This window comes from Pipistrellus kuhlii, unplaced genomic scaffold (genome assembly GCF_014108245.1).
Source record: "Pipistrellus kuhlii isolate mPipKuh1 unplaced genomic scaffold, mPipKuh1.p scaffold_m20_p_10, whole genome shotgun sequence".
NCBI classification, from domain to species: Eukaryota; Metazoa; Chordata; class Mammalia; order Chiroptera; family Vespertilionidae; genus Pipistrellus; species Pipistrellus kuhlii.
In genome coordinates this window covers 48,843,593-48,867,547 of record NW_023425405.1, presented here as the reverse complement: position 1 = coordinate 48,867,547, position 23,955 = coordinate 48,843,593, and the positions used below count along the sequence as shown (strand labels likewise).

The following is a 23,955-nucleotide window of genomic DNA, read 5'->3' as shown; positions in this document are numbered from 1 at the left end:
TCATAGCCCCGCCCACCATGCCTCAGAGCCCCGCCCATCCCGCCCCAAACGCCCCGCCTATTCCGGCCGGCGGTTGCCAGGGCGACGTGGGGACGCGCTAGGCCTTGACTCCTGCTGGGCACCTGCCTGCCTGCGGCCCCTGGCGTGGAGAGGAGGCCGGGAGCGCAGTTTCAGTGCAGCCTGTGGCCATGGCCTCCCTACGCAATGCCAGCCCCTGGCTGAGAAATTACTTCAAGGAGAACTATATTCCCCAGGTTTGCGAGGTACTGGAGCATCTCGGCGGAGGGGCTAGAAAGGGGAGGGATCGGAAGGGATTTCCCAGAGGAAGGCTAGGGTTTGTCGGGGTGAGGGAGTGGGAAGGAGGAACGGAATGGAAGAGGATGAAGTCAGCTTTGGTCAGGTCTGGGCTGAAGACAGAGATCCGAGTGAAGACAGAGGGGTGATGGATGGTGGTTGAAAGAGGGGAGTGGGTGACATCTCCCAGGGAGAAAGAGCACAAGGCCCCAGGACAGAAACTCCAACTTTGAAGGTTTGGAAGAGAGCCTGAAGACAAGATCAGGAGTGAGAAGGAAGTGCCTTAGAGACAAAGGAAGGAAACAGGAGAGTGTGGCTTTATGAAGGGGGACTGATGGGGTCTAGGTACAGCCCAAGGCCAGCCTGAGGTTTTAATGGAGCGATAAAGGCAGAAGATAGATTGAGGTTAGCTAAGGAGAAGGGGAAGAAGAGACCTTCAGAGGGAAAGTAGCCAGCTTTTTGTGAAGGCAAGGACCCCACACCTAGTATTTTCTTAAACCGGAGGAAGGACTGCTCTCACTCCTCACCATCATAACAGGAAAGGAGAAGGACAGGATAGGATGGGCAGGTTTTGTAGGAAGTCAAGAAAGTTCTCTGGTGGCTTTTTTTTTTTTTTTAAACAAATATTTGGTGAATGTGTATGTTTGGGTAGGGATAAAGGGAACAGAGGTGAGTTATGGGGAGATGAGGCAGAGAGAAGTCCAGGGAAGGAAAGAGGAGGTGAGCAGTGTTGAGAGCCCGGCTGGGGTGGGGACTCTCCCATACAGTTAGAAGGGCATTTTGGTGCAGCGCCCCTCCCTTTTGGATGGCAATTTGGGAATATTTAATAAAATGTTAAACACATGTGACCTTGACCAAGCATTTCCACCTCTAGGGACCCACTATGGAGCTATACCTGCATATAGGATTAGAAGGTTGTATAAGATATTCATCATAACATTTTTAATAGTGAAAATAGTAAATAACCTCAATGTGAATACAGGAACAGGATATTATGTAGAGTTAAGTATATCTGTACCTTTTGAGAAGAAATACTCCCCAAGACATACTAAGTTTTAAAAAAGAAAATACAAGTTGTCCATCAAAGTGTCAGCTGAAATTTAGCTACTTATCCAATTTCACATATGTATGTATGTGAAGCTGTGTGTGCATACATACATGGGTATATGCATGTTTAAATATATATATATATATATATCTGTATTTAAGAATAATACATGCATAGAACATATGCCAAACTATTTACAGCAAATGTTTTGGGGAATGGTTTCAGAGGAGAACTCTAATGTTTTACTCCATATACATCTGTATTGTTTTAAATTTTGTGATGCTTTTCCTTTATGTTTTACCTTTACATGATTATGTTTGAAAATATGTAGAGAGCGTGTACTCGCCTTCCCAATTGTGTGGTTTTCTCAAGTAGCACTCAATAAAAACCAGATGTAGGAACATAAATACAAGTTGACTCTGTCCAGGATAGGAGTTTGCCAGGCATATAGAGTGGAAAGGCAACCGTAAGGGCGCTAGGCGTTTGAGAGTGCCTGAAGTGATGGGCCACAGACCCTAAGGACTAGGAACTGAGAATAAAACAAAACATTGACATATTGGTAGAAAGTGCAGGCTCCTAAGGGGTGAGTGAAGAGGGCTAGAGGTAGTCATTGAGTGAGGGAGCTGGAAAAGTAGGAGGCAGGAGTCCGAAAGTGGAATGTTTGTATTAAGACTCAGGACAAAGCCATTCTGAGTGATGATGGTCCAGGCTGGCCATGGAGCAGGTAGCAGAAGTGGATTTGAGTTGAGGGTCAGGGAGCATCAGGGGAGTGATAGCCGCTCTTCACCTTGCTCTCTGTTTGCTGTAACATTACAGAGCTGCAAGCGGCCTCCCTGGTTCTTCCTCAGTGTGAACACTTCCTCACCAGCCTCCTGTATTGCTCTGCCTGTGGAGGAAGGAGGCCCTCAGAGGTGCTCCCTGTTGTTTAAGAGGGCATTCTCTTGAGGAGTCCTTCATCACCTCTGCTACCTCATTACCAGCCTGTACTAGCAAAAGAGCAGTCTCCCTGAGGCCCCACATACCTATCTTAACCGGGTTACCTTCTTCCCCTAAGAAGCTACCAGGATGAATCCCATTGTGCCTCATCCCTGTACATTTGTCCATCGCACCCAATTTGCCAGGCCTCACACTCTTTCTAAAACCCATATTTTATAAGCTTTGCAATACCTAATCTCTTATCTCAGATTTCCCTGTATGTTAAACCTCTTCTAAACTTCACCTATCTGTCCTAAATAAAACATGGTGTCTACTTAACATATAATTTCCCTGCAAACCTCTTGGGTAGAGGCTGATTAAAAAAAAAAAAATCTGTTTGATTCACTGTACTTACTGAATCTGTTGAAATCAGTGTTAGGAAACTCTTGGTCATTTTCAAACACTTATTTTATCAGATTCTCTTTCTCTTCTTCTGGGACTACAATTAAAAATATGTTAGATTTTTGTTCTTTGTCCTACATGTTTTTGTTTTTCCCCATTCTTTTGCCCCTCTGTGTGCAAGTTTGGATATTTTTTACTCATTGTCTTAGAGCTTACTGAATCTGTTTTATGTTGTGTCCAGTCTACCGTTAAATACATCAAATGAGTTCTTCATTTCAGAGAGAATGCTTTCCAGTCTAGAATGTCCCTTTGGTTCTTTTTATACAGTCCAGTAAAAATTCTGCATCTTTTCATCCATTTGGTCTGTCATTTCCTGTTTTGTTTTTTTTTTTTTTTAACATGTTAACTCTTGTTCTTTTAAAATTGTTGTCAACGTAAATTTGAATTAAAACGTTTATTAGAATTTTAATTGTTAGAATAGAATAAATGTTCTTTATTTAAATCACTGGTTTGTTTTCTGTCTCCTGACTGGACCTTGACTGATGCAAAAGACAGCTGGAAAGGAAAACAAGGGAACTATGAGATGTGGATGTATCCACTGTCAAAATTATACAGCTAAGATCTATGCATTTGAATTTATGTAAATTTTACCTAAAAAATGTAATTGAGAACAGGTTGGAAAATGGACGGATATATAAATAGCATAAGAATTAGGATGGTGATAATTGTCAAAACTGGGTGATGGTGGATAGGGGTTCATTGTTTATATATATTTGATGTTTTCCATAATAAAAAGTTAAAATAAAAGATAGCCATGTCTGGGTGTTTTTTTCATAATGTATGTAGCTCTGGAATTACAGGCTTGATTTGTTTGTATAGCCATTTTCTGTGTTTGCTTGCTGAATTCATAATCCATGACTATGTAATTCAATGGCAAAATTTAGTGTCTTAAAACAACAGGAATCATTTAGTTTGCCTAACAATCTGAAATTCTGGCAAGGTCTTTCAGGGAGAGCTTGTCTCTGCCCCATGTGGTACCATCTGGCTGGATCAACGGGGTTAAAGATCCATTAAAAAAAAAAAGAATAATTTACTGATTTTGAGAGAGAGAGAAAGGGAGAAGAGAGAAACATCAAGTGAGAGAGTAACATCCCTCAGCTGCCTCCTGCATGCCCCCTGCCAGGGACCAGGCCTTCAACCCAGGTACATGTCTTGGCCAGAATTAAACCAGCAACCTTTCGATGAACACCCAACTAACTGAGTCACACTAGCCAAGGCAAAGATCCATTTTTAAGATGTTTCACTCACATGGTTGGCAAGTTGGTGGTTGATGTTGGCTGGCAGTTTAACTAGGTCTGTGACCAAGTAGGCATGGTTCCTCCATATGGGCCTCTTCATGGGCTACTTGAACTTCCTCACAGCATGGTGGCTCAGTTTTAAGAGCAAGCATCCCCAGAGAGGACTATCACCATTTATGACCAAGGCTCAGAAGTCAATATAACATTATTTTCACCTCGATTCAAAAGGAGGGCACATAGCCCCTACTTTTTTTTCATGTCATTTTTAAGAGATATATTTATTTGTGGGACTTGTATCACAAAGTGAGACTTGGTATTTTACATCGTATTAGCTCAAATTTGTATGCTATAGATTGTCATAGAGTGCAGCCTCACAGTATCATCATTTTAATCTGGCACAGAGTCTCAAGATGGGCTACGGTTGACTTGGCTATCTGTCAGCACTGTGCTGGTTCTCTTTCTTTGAATTTATTGGGGTACAAGTTTTGAGTGTACACCTAAAAAACAAAAACCATCCTCTGCACACTGTATCATGTGCCCATCATCATCCCAAGCGATTTCTTTCTGCCCCCATTCCCCCCACTTTACCCACCACTACCTACCCCCACCCCCGTTTCCCTGTTGTTTGTGTCTGTGCTTTGTAAATATGTTTGTTTTAATCCCCTCACCTTACATCCAGTCCCCCAGTGCCCCTCCCTGCTAACAGCTGTCAATCTGTTCCATGTGTCCATGCCTCTGTTTCTATGTTATTGGTCAGTTTATTTTGTTATTAGATTCCACATATAGTTGAGATCATATGGTATTTGTCTTTCTCTGTCTGACTTATTTCACTTAGCATAATAATCTCCAGGTCCATTGAGGCTGTCACAAAAGGATTTTTTTTTTTTTTTTTTTTTTTTTTTTTTTTACAGCTGAGCAGTATTTCATTGTGTAAATGTACCACAGGGTTTTTTCCCTCTAAACTTTTTATGCATATTTGTTGTTAATCCTCACCTGAGGATATATTTTTCCCCCCATTGATTTTTAGAAAGAATGGAAGGAAGGGAGGGAGGGAAGGAGGAAGGAAGGGAAAATAAAAACTTGTGATTTATTAGCTGGCTGTAAATTGCTCAAATTGTTTGGCATCATTTATTGGTTTTGTCTCTGTTTCCCTTATTCCAAGGAATTTCCCTAGTTTCTTACTATTCTGCCTCAAACCCAAGCATGATCTTTTGCATTTGTAGTTGCAGGAGCCAATATATATGGAGTTGAGGCTTATTACTTGGAAACTAAAGCATCTGAAGCAAGACAAGGAAATCATTTTTTACTATGACATTGCCCAGGTTTGATTCTTGGCTTGCCAATTACTAGTTGTATGTTTTGAACAAGTTTCTCAATCTTTCTGCCTCAGTTTTCTTGTAGTAAGATTCCAGATGGATGAGAGACAGGCCTTTATTTTCTAGAGTGAGAGAAAGCAACTGCGAAAGGAAAAAATGGGAAAAGAAAATCACAAAATGTGTCCTCAGGAAAACCAATTTTAGGGATAAACAAAGACAGTGCCGGAAGTATAAAGCATGGGAAAATGCTGGGAAATGCTGTTTCTCATTGTAGGTAGCCAGCTGTCTGGCTGGGTTGCAGGCCTGCTCTGGTCTCCCAGGGGCGAAAGCCCTTTTGCCTCTGTTTATATGGCTGAGGTCGCTGGACATCCTGTTTCCTTGATGGGCCTAGGCCGGCCTCTGTCACAGCTGGCACCTTCCTACAACTCTCACTCTGGTTCGGCTTGCAGCTGAGCCTGTGTGTGGCTCACTGCATACAGTGCACACTGGTAGAAGTTTCTCTCTCTCTCTCTCTCTCTCTCTCTCTCTCTCTCTCTCTCTCTCTCTCTCTCCTTTTTATTTTTTTTAAGCGGAATTCCAGGGATTTAAGGTAGAGGAGAGACATAGGGAGGAAGAAAATCCCGCTTCTTCCATTTACACCCATCTATACCCATCTTATAATATCCAAGAGCAAGACTGTTTTTATCTGTATTGTATTTTGGGATTCCCCTGAGTTTCATTTTTATTGATTTCAGAGAGGAAGGGAGAGGGAGAGAGAGAGATAAAACATCAATGATGAGAGAGAATCATTGATCGGCTGCCTCCTGTAAGCCATGACTTCCTGGTTCATAGGTCGATGCTCAACCATTGAGCCACACTAGTCAACCGCCAGCTGACTTGCGGTTTTTAAAGATTTTTTCCCCCCGATTTAAAAAGTGAATTTTAAACCATTGTGACCAGTCATCCAGGCTCTGACAGGAAATAGATTCTTCCTTGATGGCTCATGTTTTCAGTGTTGCAGGAAGCTAGTCTTTTCCCTCATAGACCATCAGTATCTGGTATGGCTTTCCTACAACATGGATGTATTGTTTATACAAAAGATATAAACATAGAGGATGGCCTTTTAAAAAAAAAACTTGGAGTTGAGTGTTTTTGTAAACTTTAATTTTATATTTGAAATAAATGAACTAAATGGTTAAATACTTGGGAATTTGAGCAATAAAACACTTTCTATGTATTATTTTAAGATTTAGGAAAAATATATTTTAGAAATTCAGTGTTTGTTTGTTTTTTGAAATGTCTACATGTATACACTCAGTGCCTGCACCCGATAGAACTGTGGGAAAACTGAAGGTTACCTTCTGATTCCTCACTCTCACTTCATTTCTCCCTCTGAGAACTCTGAGATACTCACACCGCCACTAATTGGAATCACCTTCCATGGAGATACTCCTTTCAAAATATATTGAATTTTAAAAGATATCATTAATATAACAGCTCAAACAATGAAGCCCTGCTGGTAGAATTTCAGACAGGAGGTCATCAAAAATATCTAGAAATCTGTCTTCTTCTTTTTCTTACTATGCAGAAATCAGCACACTGTTTACAAACAGGGTTGCCCCATTGGGACCCAAGATGGGCGAGACATTATGGTGTAAAGCCTACACAATGATTAAGCAGCTATTCATGCAATTGTATCTGCGAGTAAAAAAGCAGCTCATCAAATTGTTAGCTCAGATTTTGGTTAACATCTAGGAAAAAATAAAAGAATTTGCAAAACTAGATCTGTCCAGCAGAGGGCATATTTAAATTACAAATCATGATTTTACACAAAGTTTTCTATTTTTAGAAATAAATACATTTTTTATTTTTATGATGTTATGCAGTTTTTATGCTTTATGTTTCTTTCATGATTACTTTTCCAATCTTTGTTTTAAAAATTTATTTATTTCTAAATCACATAGACTCTATAATGGGTCTTCAATTTAATTTAGTTAATTTTTCTTGTTAATCCTCATCTGCGGATATTTTTCCTTTGATTTTTTTAGAGAGAGTTAAAGGGAGAGGGAGAGGGAGAGAGAGAGATAAGCATCCATGCATCCATGTGAGAGAGACTCATCAGCTTGCGGTTGCCTCTGGAGCCTGAAGCTGAATTATGTGCCCTTGATCAGGAATTGAACCCTGGGCAGAGGCCGATGCTCCTATCCACTGAGCCAAACCGGTTAGGGCAGGTCTTTTAGCTCTTTTATTTTTTCCCTTAAGGACTAGTTGCTGCTAATATTTGCCAGATATGCAAGAATCAGGAATTACTGAATAAACGAGCAAAGGGCCACTAGCCAATGTAGGGGAGAAGGAACGGGTAGCTAATTTTGTTGGACCTTGGGGCTAGAAGGTAATCACTTCTCCTGAGTGCAGTATTTACTGAATTCTCTCAACCCAGCCACTCAAGTCATAGATGCAGTTCTAGAGGCAAACCTGTAGGGCACGTGATTTATTATTTCTCCAGTATCAGTTCACTTATCTAGAGATTAGACAGCTGGTAACTGCCTCCCCTTTGGGTCAGGCACAATCCAGCTGCTATCAGACTCTGCTGTCCTGTTCTCCTCACCCCACAGAGACTATATACTCTCACCTGCCCAGTCTGCCTTAAAACCCTCAAATTGAAAGGCTGAAGCCAGTCGGCCCCTTTCAATAATCTTCAGTATTCTTTCAATTATAGAGATTCTAAAATAAAAACCTGGTACCCTCAACTTAAATGTTGACAAGGCACAGCAACCCCTTTATTTTCAAAATTTTAACTTACTTCCATAGAAACAAATGAAGCTTTGCCCTAGAAAAACAGCATGCCTTCTCCAACTCTTCCACAGATGGGGATTTCAAGCAATTGTGAAATGTCACTTTGAACTTGTTTTGAGTGTTGTTGGGGAGGGTGGGGAGAAAGAAGGGGCTTTGAATAAACCTGTTCCTAAGTAAAGGGATTTCTATTACTGTGTGATTCTGATATTGCATTTCTAAATGCATCCTCACCTAAAAAAATAAAAAACAAGGGGCGAACTATTGAATATATGTTGATTATTCCACCACCTATTTAAAAGAATTTCCTGGGGTTGGGGGCAGGGTAGGGCTAGAAGGGATTATGGGGGAAAATGGGGACATATGTAATACTTTCAACAATAAAAGTTTAATGTTAATGGGGGGGGAAAAAGAAGAATGTGTTTCTGAGTTTGCATATGAATAAAATATTTCCAGATAAATAGCATACAAAATAACCCCTTCAACTTCTGGAGGGAGACACACATGCACACAACTTTGTGTGAGTGCAGGGTATGGGTAACGGAGGAGCCCTGGATTTGTAGTTTCAAAATCCCTGGCTCTGTGAATCACCGAGCCCTTCTTTGTCTCATCTATGAAGTCCCGAAGCAAGAATACAACCTCTGAAAGTCAAGGCCATCCTCGCTGGATCTTGGGAACAAACTGAACGGTGACTCTCTGAGGCACGGTGACCTGTGACCTTTGGCCATGTGAATGATCTTGCTGGGGTTTGATCATGAGTGACCTGTTGGGTCTAAAGGAGGACCAGTCCCAGGTGCTGGCTTTTTCCCAGTGTGGCTCTGCCTGCTCCTGTCTAACATTAATCCTTTAACCCAGTCAAACTGGCCTGAGCCCAAGGCTTGGTTCTTGCCAAGAGAAAGACCCCACCTTCGAGCCCCCTGTCCTCTCCTTGCCAGTTGGAAGATTCTCCAACTGCTAAGGATTCTCCAACTCCAAAAGCATTTGATGATCACTTTTATCTCTACTTTCATGGGGCAATTTTTTTCTGTATTACTATTTAGGCCTTTAGCAGATTTCACTATGTTTATCTGAGCAGCTTCAAAGATAAGACTTGCTCTCTTAAGTGTTGTGTATCTACCCATAGTTCTTCTAATAGACAGTTACCATCTTGTTATTGGTATCTAAACTATTGTTCTGTCAAGTTTTCTCTCCCAACCATTTCCTCCCAAATGCATTTATCCTAATCTGTTCCATTAGACTTGGTATAAAGTCAGTCTCTCTCTGTCATCACATTGGCCTTTGAATGATACAAGGGAATGTTTTTAAATTTCTTTTCTCTTTGTCCAAGTCTTTTCCTCTAATGGTGGTGGTAATTAGTAGTGGAATGGTTAAAAGTAATGACGATGGCTTGCCATCATTATTATCTATTGAGGACTTAGTTTGTGCTGGACACTCTTCAAAGTACTTCACATATATTAATTCATTCAATTCTCATTATAGTTATATGGAATGTGTACCTTCATTATCCCATCTGTAGTTAAGGAAACAGAGGGACAGAGAAGTAACTTGTCAGAGGTTACACATTAGAAGATTGCAGATTCAAACCCAGTGGACTCTACCCACGGCATCATCTTGCTCCTTGAAAGATGGTTAGTAGTGGAAAGTAGACGCAACTGTCCTGGATTAACCCATGTTTGTCATCAATACCCATAAAACTTTCAGAATATTTGAAAAATATTGGGGACTGAGATTAGGGAGGCAGAGCCAAAAGAAAGTTGAGGATTGCACAATTGTTTTGTGAATTTACAAGCTTAATAAAGCCAATCTGGATAATTAAGTCATGGTCTTTTTATGTCCTTGATTGTGTAAGTTTTTACTAAGAAAATGAGCAATAATAAAGTCTTGATTGATATTTCTGAGAGTCACCCTAGCTGTTTCTGCTCAGTGGATAGAGCATCAGCCTGCAGACTGAAAGGTTCCGGGTTCGATTTTGGGCAAGGGCACATGCCCAGGTTGTGGGTTCGATCCCCAGTGGGGGGTGTGCGCAGGAGGTAGCTAACCAATGATCCTCTTTCATCATTGATGTTTCTATCTCTCTCTCCCTCTCCCTTCCTCTCTGAAATCAATAAAAATATATTAAAAATATTTCTGAGCCAAAACCGGTTTGGCTCAGTGGATAGAGCGTCAGTCTGTGGACTGAAAGGTCCCAGGTTCGATTCCGGTCAAGGGCATGTACATTGGTTGTGGGCACGTCCCCAGTGGGGGGAGGCTGCTGGTCGATGCTTCTCTCTTATCGACGTTTCTAGCTCTCTATTCCTCTCCCTTCCTCTCTGTGGAAAATCAATAAAATATATTAAAAAAATATTTCTGAGAGTCCAACATTCATCTTTTGGGAATTTTTGCATGTTTCACCTCTGCTTATGAAGACCAAGCTAATGGTTTTGTGATTTTTTATTTTCAGTAAGCAGAATAAAAGCTATTAGGTTACTAATTATATTTCTTATTGGCATGCAGCTAAGCATAGTTCACACAATCCTATCTAATAAAGAAGGAATATGTTAATTACATCACAAAGATGCTACTTACATCACCCACATCACAAATATGCTAATTACATCACAAATATGCTAATTACATCACCCACAGCTGAGGCCAATGTCCCTTAAGGAGCCTTAATGAGCAATCGGCAGGGACCTGCCGCTATGCCCTCCCCTGGCCTCCTGGGGCTTGACAGGGGACTTCAGGCCATGCCTCCTGCCTTGGCACCAGGCCAGGGGACCTGAGGCCATGACCCCTACCCAGGAGGGCTTGACAGGGACCTCAAGGTGCACCCCCCAGTGCTGGGTCCGAGGAACTCAGGCTGCGCATCCCCCCCCCCCCCCCCCGCTCCCCTAATCCCCTCCCCACGTCCAGCAGGGTTTGACAGGGGACCTGAGGCTGTGTCCCCCATCCTAGCACCGGGCCAGGGGACCTGAGGTTATGCCCCCTCCCTGGTGGGGCTTGATCAGGATGGTACTGGCTGGTTCTGAATCTAGCCCAGTGGGCAGGGGGCAGCCGGGTCTGGGTCTAATGCGATTTTGAGGTGCATGTGGGTAGGCAGGGACTTGACTCTGAGCCACCCCCCCCCCCTTTAAAAAAAATATATTTTATTGATTTTTTTTTACAGAGAGGAAGGGAGATAGAGAGCTAGAAATGTTGATGAGAGAGAAACATGGACCAGCTGCCTCTTGCACACCCCCTACTGGGGATGTGCCCACAACCAATGTACATGCCCTTGACCAGAATCAAACCTGGGACCTTTCAGACTGCAGACCCACGCTCCACCGCTGAGCCAAACCGGTTTCGGCTCTGGGTCCCCCTTTTAATGTGCATGAATTTTGTGCACCGGGCCACTAGTAATACATAAAACCTTATGCTACTTTATTTTGCCTAGTGGGAAACTACGAACAGTGACATTTTTTATGCAAAAGTGAACATTTGAACTACCCCATTTTCATATGGCTTTATTAGCATTCGAGAGACTTATCCTTTCAACCTGAATTGACTTTCTGCAAGTTAGCTTCTCAGGAAATGTAGTTTTTTGATCTATAAGTGTGGGAATGTGCAGGGACTCTATTGTGTCATTTATGATAGATTTTAAAAGAGAGCAAAGGTAAACTGCATTTTGGTCCAGCTTTGCACAGTATTAACACTGAATAAATATGGAGGGATATCTATGAAGCACGCATACTTACAACCGTCCTGTTACTTGAGTTTGCAGTTGTGTGAGATGTCTATCTGTTGCTCTGAGAACATGCAGATCCAGAAACACGGATTCCATTTCCCTCCCCCAGGTTCTGTTGTGTGGTCTGCTTATTACATGTCCTCAGGACCCGCTGAGGTTTTTAGAGGAAATGATCATCATTATAATGAAAAATGGCCTTGAAAGTCTTCTCTGGTGAGTCTTGCTTTGATTTGTGGTAGGGAGGTATTTTGAAGGTAAAATAAATGCTCATTGTAGAATATCAAAAAAGGTCTTGCTAATGAATGCTTTCAATCTCAAGATTGTTAAAGAATCCCTCCATATGACTGTGCTTTATTATTAAAGGGACATGTGCATCGATCCATCAATGAAGCCCAAAATCCGGAAATTATCTGAAACTTACTTGGAACAACTTTTTGGATTGGATGACCAGCTGGTAAGGATTAATAATCAAGCATTCTAAAATATATTTTTTAAGTTTTGATGGAAATTGTCAAATACAATTGAGATTTTAAAAGTGGCGTGAGAGCAGGCTGACTCTGCAATTGAGGACACTCCCAAAAATGATGGGGCAACATACACACACACACACACACACACACACACATACACACACGGAGACACAGCCACGTTCATAGTAACACCCCCCACCCCTCCAAATTTCCACGAAGTATTGAGACAGGCATTTATTCTCCCTCTTTCTGATAAAACTTTTATATTAAATTTCCCCCTTACCACTTATTTTTCCCCTCCTCTCTTGCATTTTTTATAATGATAAAAAATAGTGTGGTAAAATGCTTTAGAGGAGGATATTTTCTTTCCTTCCTAATCTACTTCTTTCTGTATTCCACCCCCCTTCCTTCTCCCTGCCATCTGCTCAGGAATTATGCTCGTAAAGATATGGCCAATGAGATCTAAGTTAAAAGCCAGGCCAGCTGTTAATGAAAGGAACAACCAGCTCCAACAGCTGTTTTTGATCCTGTAAAGAGGGCAGGGAAGAAACTCAGGGCATGGGCGCTTTTAGAACAAAGACTGTGCATCTAAAAGAAGCTAAAATAGCAGAAGGCATGTGGGGAGGGAAATACTGACACAAACTAGACGTGTGCGGGACCACATGTGAGACCTCTAGATCCCAGGCTGATGTCTCGGTAAGCATAGGCAGGAATGGGGAGTGGCTGGTGAAGCTGAGCATTGATAAGTGAAATGAAAGCCACAGTCAAGGTGGGTGGCAAGAGCCAGGAACAATCTGAAGCATCTTTTAGAAGACTGGGTGGAGAGTAACACCAATCAATGATCCTAATCATTGGTCTGCAACAGAGGGACAGAAATGGAGGGAGTGGGATATTTCTGCCAAGCCTGAGGTGATTCTGAGGCACCGATATCCTGGGAAGAACCAATACGTCCGATTCTTATTGATCTACATCATGATGTGTAGTGTCTTAATGAGTTGACTTTATCTGATCTGTGCGTGCAGACAACCGAAAACCAAGTTCCTGGAGATGTTCGGGGGCAACCTCAGGAGCTGAGGGGGCGACCCGGATGATCCCTCCTCCTCACTCCTTGCCCACTAGAATAGTTCTGCTTTGAGTATAAAGTCACTTGAAAAAAAGCTTGAGAACCATTGCTTATAAGATACTAAAAGTGTTAAAAATGACTGATCTCGAGGGGTGAACCTCATTGTCAGTATTTTGAAAGCAATCTTATAAAATGCAATTAGATTGTGTCCAATGTCTAGATAAAAGCCTATAGAGAATTTTAAAAAAATGCACAGAATTCCAACAGATACCAAAACTACTTCAAACAAAGTTTTATTAAAAAGCAATTCTCAGAAGTATTTCATGATGTTGTAAGCACAGAGGGAAAAATGTTGGAAGCTGATCCTGACTTAGAAAGGAGTATGACAGGTCACCAAGACATAGGAGAGATGCCCACTTCATGTCATAAGTTAGGAAAAATGGAAACTAGATGTGACTTTGCAAAATATAAATCTCCAGATGCCTTGGATTGCTAGGTAGAAGGCTATAGATTACTTCTTTTCTTCTTCACCCTCAGCAAAAATTGAAAAGTATTTTTTAAACGAAGAGATAAGACACTAATTTGCAATGTTTTTAGTATTTTAAATTATAGTAAATATTAGCTTTCTTTTTTAATTTTCTCTTTTATACAGTAATAACTGCCAGTAATAGAGTATTTAATGTTTTGAAAAAACATTTTAAAGGCCACAATATTGTGTGTGTGTGTGTGTGTGTGTTTTTACAATATTGGTTTTTAATATTGCTTTGCATGCTTTCAGCAAGCAGTCATTTTTATGGTCTCACATTACACAGTCCAGCACAACAAGGGCTGTCTGTATGCGCCTATTTATAAATATATAGATTTGTTTCTGTTTATGAAAACAGAGAAGATTTACTACAGGAAACTGTAAGTCAAATAGCTACAGGAAAAATAGGAAATGTTCTCATAACAGTAGATATATAGTTTAACTTTGCCCCAAGATGAAAGGATCAACCATTGTAAGAAGGAAACTAACTTCACAGACTTGATTCTCATTTCGTAGGAAATGATATCTCCAGATGGGCTTACTAATTATAAGAAGAAAATGCATCTATAACATTAAAAAATCTTTAACACAAAACATAACACAAAGGTAGAGAGAATGCTATCAAACAGCTTCACAATTATCAACATTTTGCCATGAGCAAAATAGCCATTCTTGCTCATTATTTTCATTATTTTCCCCTTACCTTTTTTTTCCTGAAGCATTAGAAAACAAATCTGAAGAATTATATTATTTTACCAGTAAACACTTCAGTGTGCATCTCTAACAGGAAATGAGATTTTTCAATTACGTACCACAGTATCATTGTTTACCTAATTAAACTGGCAATCATTCCTCAATATAATCCAGTGCTGATTGTATTCTGATATATAATTCCATATTCAGTCCATATTCGGGTGTCCCTAATTCTCCAAAGTGCCTTTTTACTTATTGCTCTAAGTTGAAATTCATACAGGGTCCACATATTGGCGTGGCTGTTATGCAGCTACAATCATTCGTTCTTGTTTTTCCCCATGTCATTTATTGAATAAGACAGATAATGTGTCATGTGAAATGTCCAACATTCTCATGGTTTCCCCCAGCGTCATTTCATTTGTTCTGCTTCTTGTATTTTCTGAGAGTTGTCCTTAGACCTACACAATATTCAAGTTCTCCCAACCCTGTTTTCCACTTGGTGACAAGAAGGCTGCATTGGGGGTGTTGTGTTTTTGCTAGTGCACCCCATCAAGAGGTTGACCCACTTTTAATGAATCTTGATGCTGATAGACATTAATATAATTCCTCACTTAGCTTTATCCTTCAATGTAATATTTTTTATCCTTCAATGTAATATTTTTATTTCAGAATAATAATGCCACAAGGCCACTAACAATAAAACTACCTTAGTTTAAGAAAATTATGCAATTATTTTTGCCTTGAGGATGTATATTTCCTACCAGGTATTTTCAGTAAAAAATTAATTTTTTACCTAAATTAAATTTTTTTTTTTTTTGTACTGAAGGTCACCTTTTCTTTTAATGATGTATAACATTACATGGCGCAAAATCAAAACAATAAAATGAGTATCCAGAAAATATTGCTTGCATTTCTGCCTCGCTATTCTCCCTATTTCCTCCCTTTCTCTGGGTAACCAATTTTTGTAGTTTTTAGCTTATCTCCTCCCATTGCTTCTTTTTGAAAAATACTAGTGAATACACTGTATTCTCCGCCCCTCTGACTTCTTACGTGGAAATAGCAGACAATAGTCTTCTGCTTCTTGCTTTTCTCACACATTAAAATGTTATCACACGGAGCATTGTGCAATGAAGTCCTAAAGTCCAAATGAAAGATGTTGACTTAAAAGATTTAAAAAAAAAGGTCTTACTGATGTAAGGAAACTTCATTTAACCATGAAAGGAAACTGGGGTTTTAATCATTTGGGAGAGACAGACAGATCCTGTGCCCCACACAAGAATCAACTGGTTGATAACCATATCCACTCTTGCTGGTTTGTAAAAGTATTCCTGTTTTTTGAGGTGAGTAGATTATTATTTCCTGAGAAGGCATCAAAAAAGTATTACTGTAACCTAGAAGAAATAAAAATAAAGATGTGTAGAAATAAGATATGAACTAGATTCATGTTGCTTACTTTTAAGTATAAAATAAGTAATAATTGTTAATGAATGATATGGCATTTATGTATGGCATTTGAGAGTTCTAAATAACATTTTTGTAAGTTTTTAATTTACTTTAAATTGTTTCAGGGATTTTATTTAATAAAGTTTGTTACAAACATTTACATGTTTAAGAAAATTTAGTTTTTCTGAGTTGTATTTATTTAAATCTGTTTATTAAATAGAGCACTAACATACTGACAGCAATGAGTGTTTCTCTCTGTGCACAAAAGCCTGCTGGGCATTAAAGTCTCTTCAAAAAATTTGTAGAAGATCAAAAATTAAGGAACTTGCCTGGCTAGTGTGGTTCAATGTTGAGCATCGACCCATGAACCAGATCACGGTTGAATTCCCGTTCAGAGCACATGCCCAGGTTATGGGCTCAATCCCCAATTGGGGGCATGCAGGAGGCAGCTGATCAATTATTCTCTCTCATCATTGATGTTTCTCTCTCTCTCTCTCTCTTTCTCCCCCTTCTTCTTTCCTCTCCCTGAAATCAACAAAAAACATATTTTAAAAAATTAAGAAATTATATGAAAGAAAATAAAATCTCACTAGTAAAGGCAAATATATAGTAAAGGTAACAGACCAACCACTTATAAATCTAGTATGAAACAATTAAAATTACAAGAAGTATTTATTTATAGTTTTGACCTTTTCTTTTCCTTTTAATGAATTCCCTTTAACATTTCTTGTAATGCAGGTTTAGTGGAAATGAATGACTTACATTTATTTTTCATTTGAGTCTTACCAGATTCCACATATTATACTAGATACCTCTAGTAAACCTAGAAGTAAACCTTTTCTATAGGTATTATTTAAATTATAGCCATTTTCTTACATATAATAAATGCACAGTGTCTTACAAAGTTAAAAATTAATGGAGCAAATTACTACTGACATCAAAGAGCCGTAAATCCAGTAGCTATAATTCATGATTTTTTATTGTATTTTATTATCTTTTCATTTATTATAAAATTTCCTCTGGTCTCATCAGCCTAGGATACAAGTAGAATAGTGTTGATAGTAACATTCCAAACTTCACTTCCTCTTGTCCGTATCTTCAGGAGACTGGGTTCCTCTTAAAATCCCAACCAGTTGTACCTGGAAATCCCAAAGCAGTCCCTCGTGAATTCAAGAATTCCCCGTCAGTGTTTCTGTCCCGAACCCATGACGCCATCTGAGGGTGGAGCCTTAGCGCCCCTGCTCTAGACTTCCTGGGAGCTTGGATGTGTGACGGAGGTGCGCTCCAGGCTCCTTCAACCACAACCCTGAAGATGCCAAAATAGTGCCCCTTTGGGCGCTCAGCTCTGCTCAAACCATACCCAGTGACCGCTTTGACAAAGATACTTTTTTTTGAAGACTTCTAAGTCATACTCACACTTTAGGACTGAAGTCAAATTTGTTTATCTGTCAAAATAATACCACTGTCTGGAAAGAACTTAAAACTTAATTCATTTTTGCTACCAGCTGTGAAATGAAGTGCTGCTTCTTCCTTTATTTTAAAAAAATATATATTTTATTGATTTTTTTACAGAGAGGAAGGAAGAGGGATAAAAAGAAAATCAATGAGAGAGAAATATTGATCAGCTGTTTCCTGCACACCCCCTATTGGGGATGTGCCTGCAACCAAGGTACATGTCCTTGACTGGAATCAAAGCTGGGACTTTTCAGTCCACAGGCTGACGCTCTATCCACTGAGCCAAACCGGTTTTGGCTGAACTGCTTCTTGATAAAATTTTAACATAGTGGATTGTATCTCAAAATTTGTCACAATGTGAAGCTTTTTGTGATATTTTTATCACATTATTTAGAACTTTTAAAATTTAAAGTCATGCCATATTTGATGGCTCTGTATTGTGTGTGCTCTACAGAAGTGGATAAAAAAGTTGTGGTACATTTATATCATGGAATACTAGACGGCAGAAAAAAAAAAAAAAAAAAAAAAGAAGAAGAAGGTTCTCTTATCCTTTGAGATAGCATGGCGGGACCTGGAGAGTATCATGCTAATTGAAATAAACCAGTCAGAGAAAGACAAGTATCACATATCTCAGTCATATGTGGAATCTAATGAAAAAAATAAACTGATGAATAAAATAGATGCAGAGATATAGAAGCATGGAACAGACTGTGGCGTCTCAGAGGGAAGGTGGAGATGGGTGGATGGGTGGGAAGAGATCAATCAAAGACTTTGTATGCATATATGCATAACCCATGGACACAGACAATAGGTTGGTAAAGGCTAGGGGCAAGGGGGGGATGGGAGCAGGCTAGAAGGAGTCAATGGGGGAAAATGAGGACACGTGTAATACTTTCACCAATAAAGATTTAATTTTAAGAAAGAAGTAATTTGGCCCTAGCTGGTTTGACTCAGAAGGATCCCAGGTTTGATTCCGATCAAGGGCACTTGCCTGAGCTATGGGCCAGATCTCCAGTGGGGACCATGCAGGAGGCAGCAAGTCAATGATTCTCTGCCATCATTGATGTTTCTCTCTTTCTCCCACTCCCTTACTCTCTGAAATCAATAAAAATATATTTTAAAAAAAGGAGTGATTTGTATATAACCCCTATCAAAAGTGAGGATTTCCAAATGGCACTGAACATGAAGTAGACTATCAGGGGGCCTGAAAGCCTTCGTTGTATGTCTGAAATAAATTCACGAATAACATTTCTTTGTTGTATCTATTAACAAAGATTTACAGCAATGTGCTGTAAAAAAAGGGTTGCCTTAGAGAAACAGAATTCAGAATTCAGACTATGAACCAAACATCTCTTCACCAAATATTATAGATATGACCACATGTTTGTGTATTTGTATGATAAAGAGGGTGGCAATAACATCAGAGAAAACATACAGGGTTACACACTTTACAGTAGCCATGTACACATAATAAATGTGTCAATGTGTTAAAGAACGGACAGGAGGTGCAGATGATTTCAATAATCCTTAGCCTTACCCACATATTAATGTGTATCATTATGAATAATTGCAAGGGATAAATTTGCAACTTTTTCAGCATTTCCTCAGTGTAAACTTTTAAAATACATGATTTTCTATTTCTGCTTGGTAATTGCAGAATTTCTGTTTGCCTTTTTTTTTTTTTTTTTTAAGAAAAATTTTATACTCCTGAGAAGGCAAAATCACCCAGTTTAATAGTGACAGAGTAACCCGCAGATTCACAGCTTTACAATCCTGAAACATAGGTGCTAATAACAATGCCATAGTGCTTACCTTAAATGCTTTATAGTAACTGCAATACAATGGGAAATTTCAAAGCTGTGACTTTATCTTTAAAAAAGTGGAACGAGATCAACCACATCAATGCGTAACCCGTTGACACAGACAAAGGGGTGGTGAGGGCCTTGGGGTGGGGGTGGGAGCCGGTTGGAAGAGGTAAATGGGTGAAAAAGGTGGATCTGTGTAATACTTTCAACAATAAAGTTAAAAAAAGTAGGTGATAGGCATACACAATAAAATTCCAAAATATATACCGTATTTTTCGGACCATAAGACGCACTTTTTTCCCCCCAGAAGTGGGGGGGAAAAGTCCCTGCGTCTTATGATCCAAATATAGCCTACACATATACTTTAAAAAAAAAGTTTTTTTACTTGCCCGGCTCTGTGTGGTCTCTGTGTGCTTGCCCGGCTCTAAAATGGTTCTATTGATAAATGCTGCTGTTTACTTTACAGGGTTGATTACATGTGTTTATGACTGTGATGTTGGGTTTTAATGCACATAAAATATTTTAGGACACTATTTGTTTCAGAATCTTTTTTTCTTCATTTCCCTTCTCTAAAAACTGGTGCGTCTTATGGTCCAGAGCGTCTTATGGTCCAAAAAATATGGTAAATGGCAAATAGTTCTTCCAGTTGGTTCCTGTCTCCCTGCTGGGTTATGCTCCCCAGATGCAACCATTGGTCTCATTTTCCTGTGGACCTCCCGAAGGTGACCTGTGTTTATTTCTAATGTTTGTTATTTATTTATTTATCTACTTTAGATGACTCCAGACTTGATGGTAAAAGCATGCACTTTTTACACTGGACATTTGGTAAAAAGCCACTTTAGGTACGAACGTGAGTTTTTATACGCTATTTCTCCTTCTTTGTGTTCTTATCCTTGATAGTCTCCATATGGAGAGAAGCTCATTTTTGGCCAGGTGTGCTGATTTCATCTATAGTTATAGTTACTTAAAATGTGTTCTTTATTTTTTCAAGGTATCACTTTATCTTTCTTATCTACAATTAAAAACACACACATGATATGCTAATTAGACCAGACATCCTTCTGGACGACCTCCTGGATGAAAGCTGGGCTGTGAGGGCAGAGGCAGAGGTGGCCAACGTGGTGGCAGGGTCCGAGCCCCTTGTAAGAATTTCCTGTGCCGGGCATCTAGTTTTTAAGTAAAACTCCAAAATTGAAAAATAGAGGTCCATAATTCTCTTATCTGGAACCCTTGGAGCCAGATGTGTTTTGGAATTTAAGTTCCTTTAAGAGAAATTTTAGAATGGTAAGCTCTGTACAGACCATGTTTATTATATAACATGTTAGTGGTGTCTGGGGCAGCATATTGGAACAAAACATATTTGAATATATTAGTATTTCTACAGTCAGATAGATATATATACTCTATGTGAAAAGAAAGAAGACTTTGGCCAGCCATGTGTAAGATGCAGAGAGATTTTTGATACAAAATTACCCTAAGTCAGGTCTAGTTTTGCCTCTAAATAAGTTATAAAAAAAACTTTTGAATTTAAGAATTTTCTGGGCTTCAGAAATATAGACAAGGAGAGTGCAAGCTCAAAGAAAATGCGAGTACTGCCTAGAAATAAAGCAATAAAAATAATTTATTTCTGTGCTGTGGCTTTTGAGGAAGTATTACTTTTTCTCCCTCTCAGTTTATTTAGTAATGTACTGCCATTAAAATATTATTTTCTCTATTTTCTGACTATAGCACTTGGAAAGACATAGCAATTCCTCAACCAAAGGAAGAAGACATTATAGCTAAAAAGATGGAAATAGCAATTAAATATGACAATTTAAGACTTCAAAAATACATGTTTTATCACTGGTATGCTTATATGAAAAGTATGAGAGAACTACTTAAAGGTAAATCTTACATGGTAGCAATTATTTTATATATTCCTGTATTTGAAGAATAAAAAAAATAATAGTTAAGCATAATTTATACTAAGAAATTTATCATTATTATTATTTAAAAAAATGAATATTTTATTTTTTCCATCACCATTTATGCTCCCTGTACTCTCCTCTATCTCCTCCTACCCTCCCCACCACAATCACCACACCGTTGTCCATGTCCACGAGTTACTTCTCTTTGTTTTTCTTTTTTGCTCAATCCCTCCACCCTGCAGCTCCCCAGAGCTGTCAGCCTGTTCTCTATCTAGGAGTCTGTCTCAATTGATAATTCATTATTTTTATGTCTAGAGCATTGTCATGAAACATAAAGTCATTAATTTAAAGTATTTAAAAAGATTAGACTCAGGCATATTTTAAATAAAATTCTATATGTGTTTTTGTGATATATTGTACATTCAAATCTTATATAATAAAGAGGTAATATGCAAATTAACCATCACACCCTCACAAAGATGGCTGCCTACGACCAGCTCAGCGGGGGGATTAGTGAGGGATGACCAAACGACTGAACAAGTAGGCTGCGTGGGGTGACCAGGCTGGCAAGGGGGCTAGTGAGGGATGAACCAAATGACAGAACAGCAGGCTGCATGGGATGACCAGGCTGGTGGGAGCGGCAGTTGGGGGTGACCAGGCTGGCAGGGGGGACAGTAAGAGGCAACCAGGCTGGTGGGGAGGCAGTTAGGAGCGACCAGGCAGTCAGGCAAGTGAATGATTAGGAGCCAGGGGTCCAGGATTATGAGAGGAATGTCTGACTGCCAGTTTAGGCCAGGCAGTTGAACATCCCCCAAGGGGTCCCGGATTGGAGAGGATGCAGGCTGGGCTGAGGGGACCCCCACTCCCATCCCGTGCATGAATTTCGTGCACAGGGCCTCTAGTAAAAATATAAATAGGGACCTACTATGACCTTTCTTTATATAGCAAAGAGCTGGTGTATTACAGATAGGTTTCAAAATTGACTATTTTCTGTAGAGAGCTCTGTATTATTTATAGATATTGTACTTAATGGACACTTGAGGAAACCTAAAGAAAAATAATTTTCTTTTGCTTAAATCCTTTGATGGTTGTAATGAGTGGACATTGCATGTATGTGATCTTAAGAGCAGGGATAGAAGACTATAGCCTCTTTTTTAGTTTTTTTCCAGCTCACCAGAGACTGCTTGTTTATGGCTGCTGCAAATCTCAAGAATCATTTCCTCTTGATGGCAGCTATCACAATAGATCCTCTGAAGGCTTTTACACCAGGGGAATGGGCTCCAAAAGAGCCACTGCCCCCTGTGAGTGGTGTATTGACATTTTATCTACATCTACCGTGTTTCCCTGAAAATAAGACATCCTCCGAAAATAAGACCTAGCACATGGAAAGATAAGACATCCCCTGAAAATAAGACCTAGCGCAACTTTGGGAGAAAAAATTAATATAAGACACTGTCTTATTTTCAGGGAAACAGGGTATTATATCTTAATTTCTATGGGAAAGGTGATATTTACAGTTTAATAAAGTCTCAGGAGTACTATCTCTGCTGTAAAAAGTAATTAATTTCAGACGTAATTAAAACTAAACAAAAACCATTAGATACAACATTGATTCATATTATAAACATGATAGAATATTAAATATTTTCTTGGAAACAGTTTTAACTATATACAGTAATCTAATAAATTTTCTTTAGAGTTTATATTCCGGTTACAACATATATTCCACTATAACAAGCTAATAATAATGCTACACAAATGGAGGGATAGAGCAAAATATGAAAGTAAAAGGAGAGAAGAAGTCCTGGTATGGTATAGTAGAAAATTAAATTTTTTATAATCTAAATTTTGCTGTTATATTGATGTTGCCTTAGATAATAATGCTATGTGTAAAAAATACTAAAATCTTGACTATTATGTGCTTTTGATGTAGGTCTTTGTTCTTTTAGCTTAATAATTTAAATTTCACTTCAGCTATCCAAAATGTTTCCTAATAAATTCTGTTGTTTCACTTCAACTATAAACATCAAGAAAAAAAAATGTTAACCTTTTTTTCTGAACTTATTGGTAAAGATAATAAGAATTTTGTTTAAGCATATATTTAAATAGATATCTAACATGGAAGAGAAACTAGTTGATATGATTATAATAGAGAAATAAATGATAAAAATGGAATAAATTTATTTTTCTAGATAAGATTAGATTATGCTTTTTCATCATTCAACTCATTAAATTATAATGTTAATATTAAATTACTTTTAAATGGCTGAATTGCTAAGCTTAGATGAGCATTCTTAGTTAGACACCCATTAGCAACTAAAACAATTAAAATAGAAGACCCAACCAAACTCCTCCAAATTAAAAAATATCTCTAGTTTTCTTAAGTTATTAATATGTTACTATTTAATATTTTAGAATATTCACAGTATTTCCTGGGGTTAGACAGAAACATTGTTTAGTAGGTAATGTTTTACTAATATTCTTTGAAATGAAAAGCAGAGAAAAAAAGAAAAGAAAAATAGGAAGGAATTAAACCTTCTGTTTTGTGCTTGCCCCCGAGGAAGGCAGGATCAATGCCTCCCACCCAAACTGGTTCAGATGTAGAGACTGATGATCCTGCACACTTTTGGAGAGAGAGCATGAAAAGATTGAATACTCACATAACGATGTTAGCGTCTGTGGTGGGATGAAATGTCTGCAGCACAGTTCTTGCTCCTTGGAAGTTTATCACCTACTGGCATTGAATTAATTGCAGGATATCCTCTAGCGTTTGCCTTTTGTGGACTCCATTTTCAACCTTGCCAGTTAAAGAGTTACATCGTGGGTACCACTGTTTTAAGTCTGC

The 23,955-nt window shown here is 39.0% G+C and overlaps 1 protein-coding gene across 1 annotated transcript in view; it reads left to right on the top strand.

Annotated features, from left to right (window-relative positions):
* Positions 1-56: 56 nt before the first annotated feature.
* Positions 57-23,955, top strand: part of FBXL13 (F-box and leucine rich repeat protein 13) — a 145,874-nt gene continuing 121,975 nt past the window's right edge. Inside the window, exons 1-6 of the mRNA XM_036429642.2 lie at positions 57-263; positions 11,858-11,961; positions 12,112-12,202; positions 19,978-20,045; positions 20,932-21,086; positions 22,808-22,917. Coding sequence (XP_036285535.1) covers positions 189-263; positions 11,858-11,961; positions 12,112-12,202; positions 19,978-20,045; positions 20,932-21,086; positions 22,808-22,917 — 603 coding nt within the window. The 5' untranslated portion in view covers positions 57-188. The remainder of the gene's footprint in view (positions 264-11,857; positions 11,962-12,111; positions 12,203-19,977; positions 20,046-20,931; positions 21,087-22,807; positions 22,918-23,955) is intronic.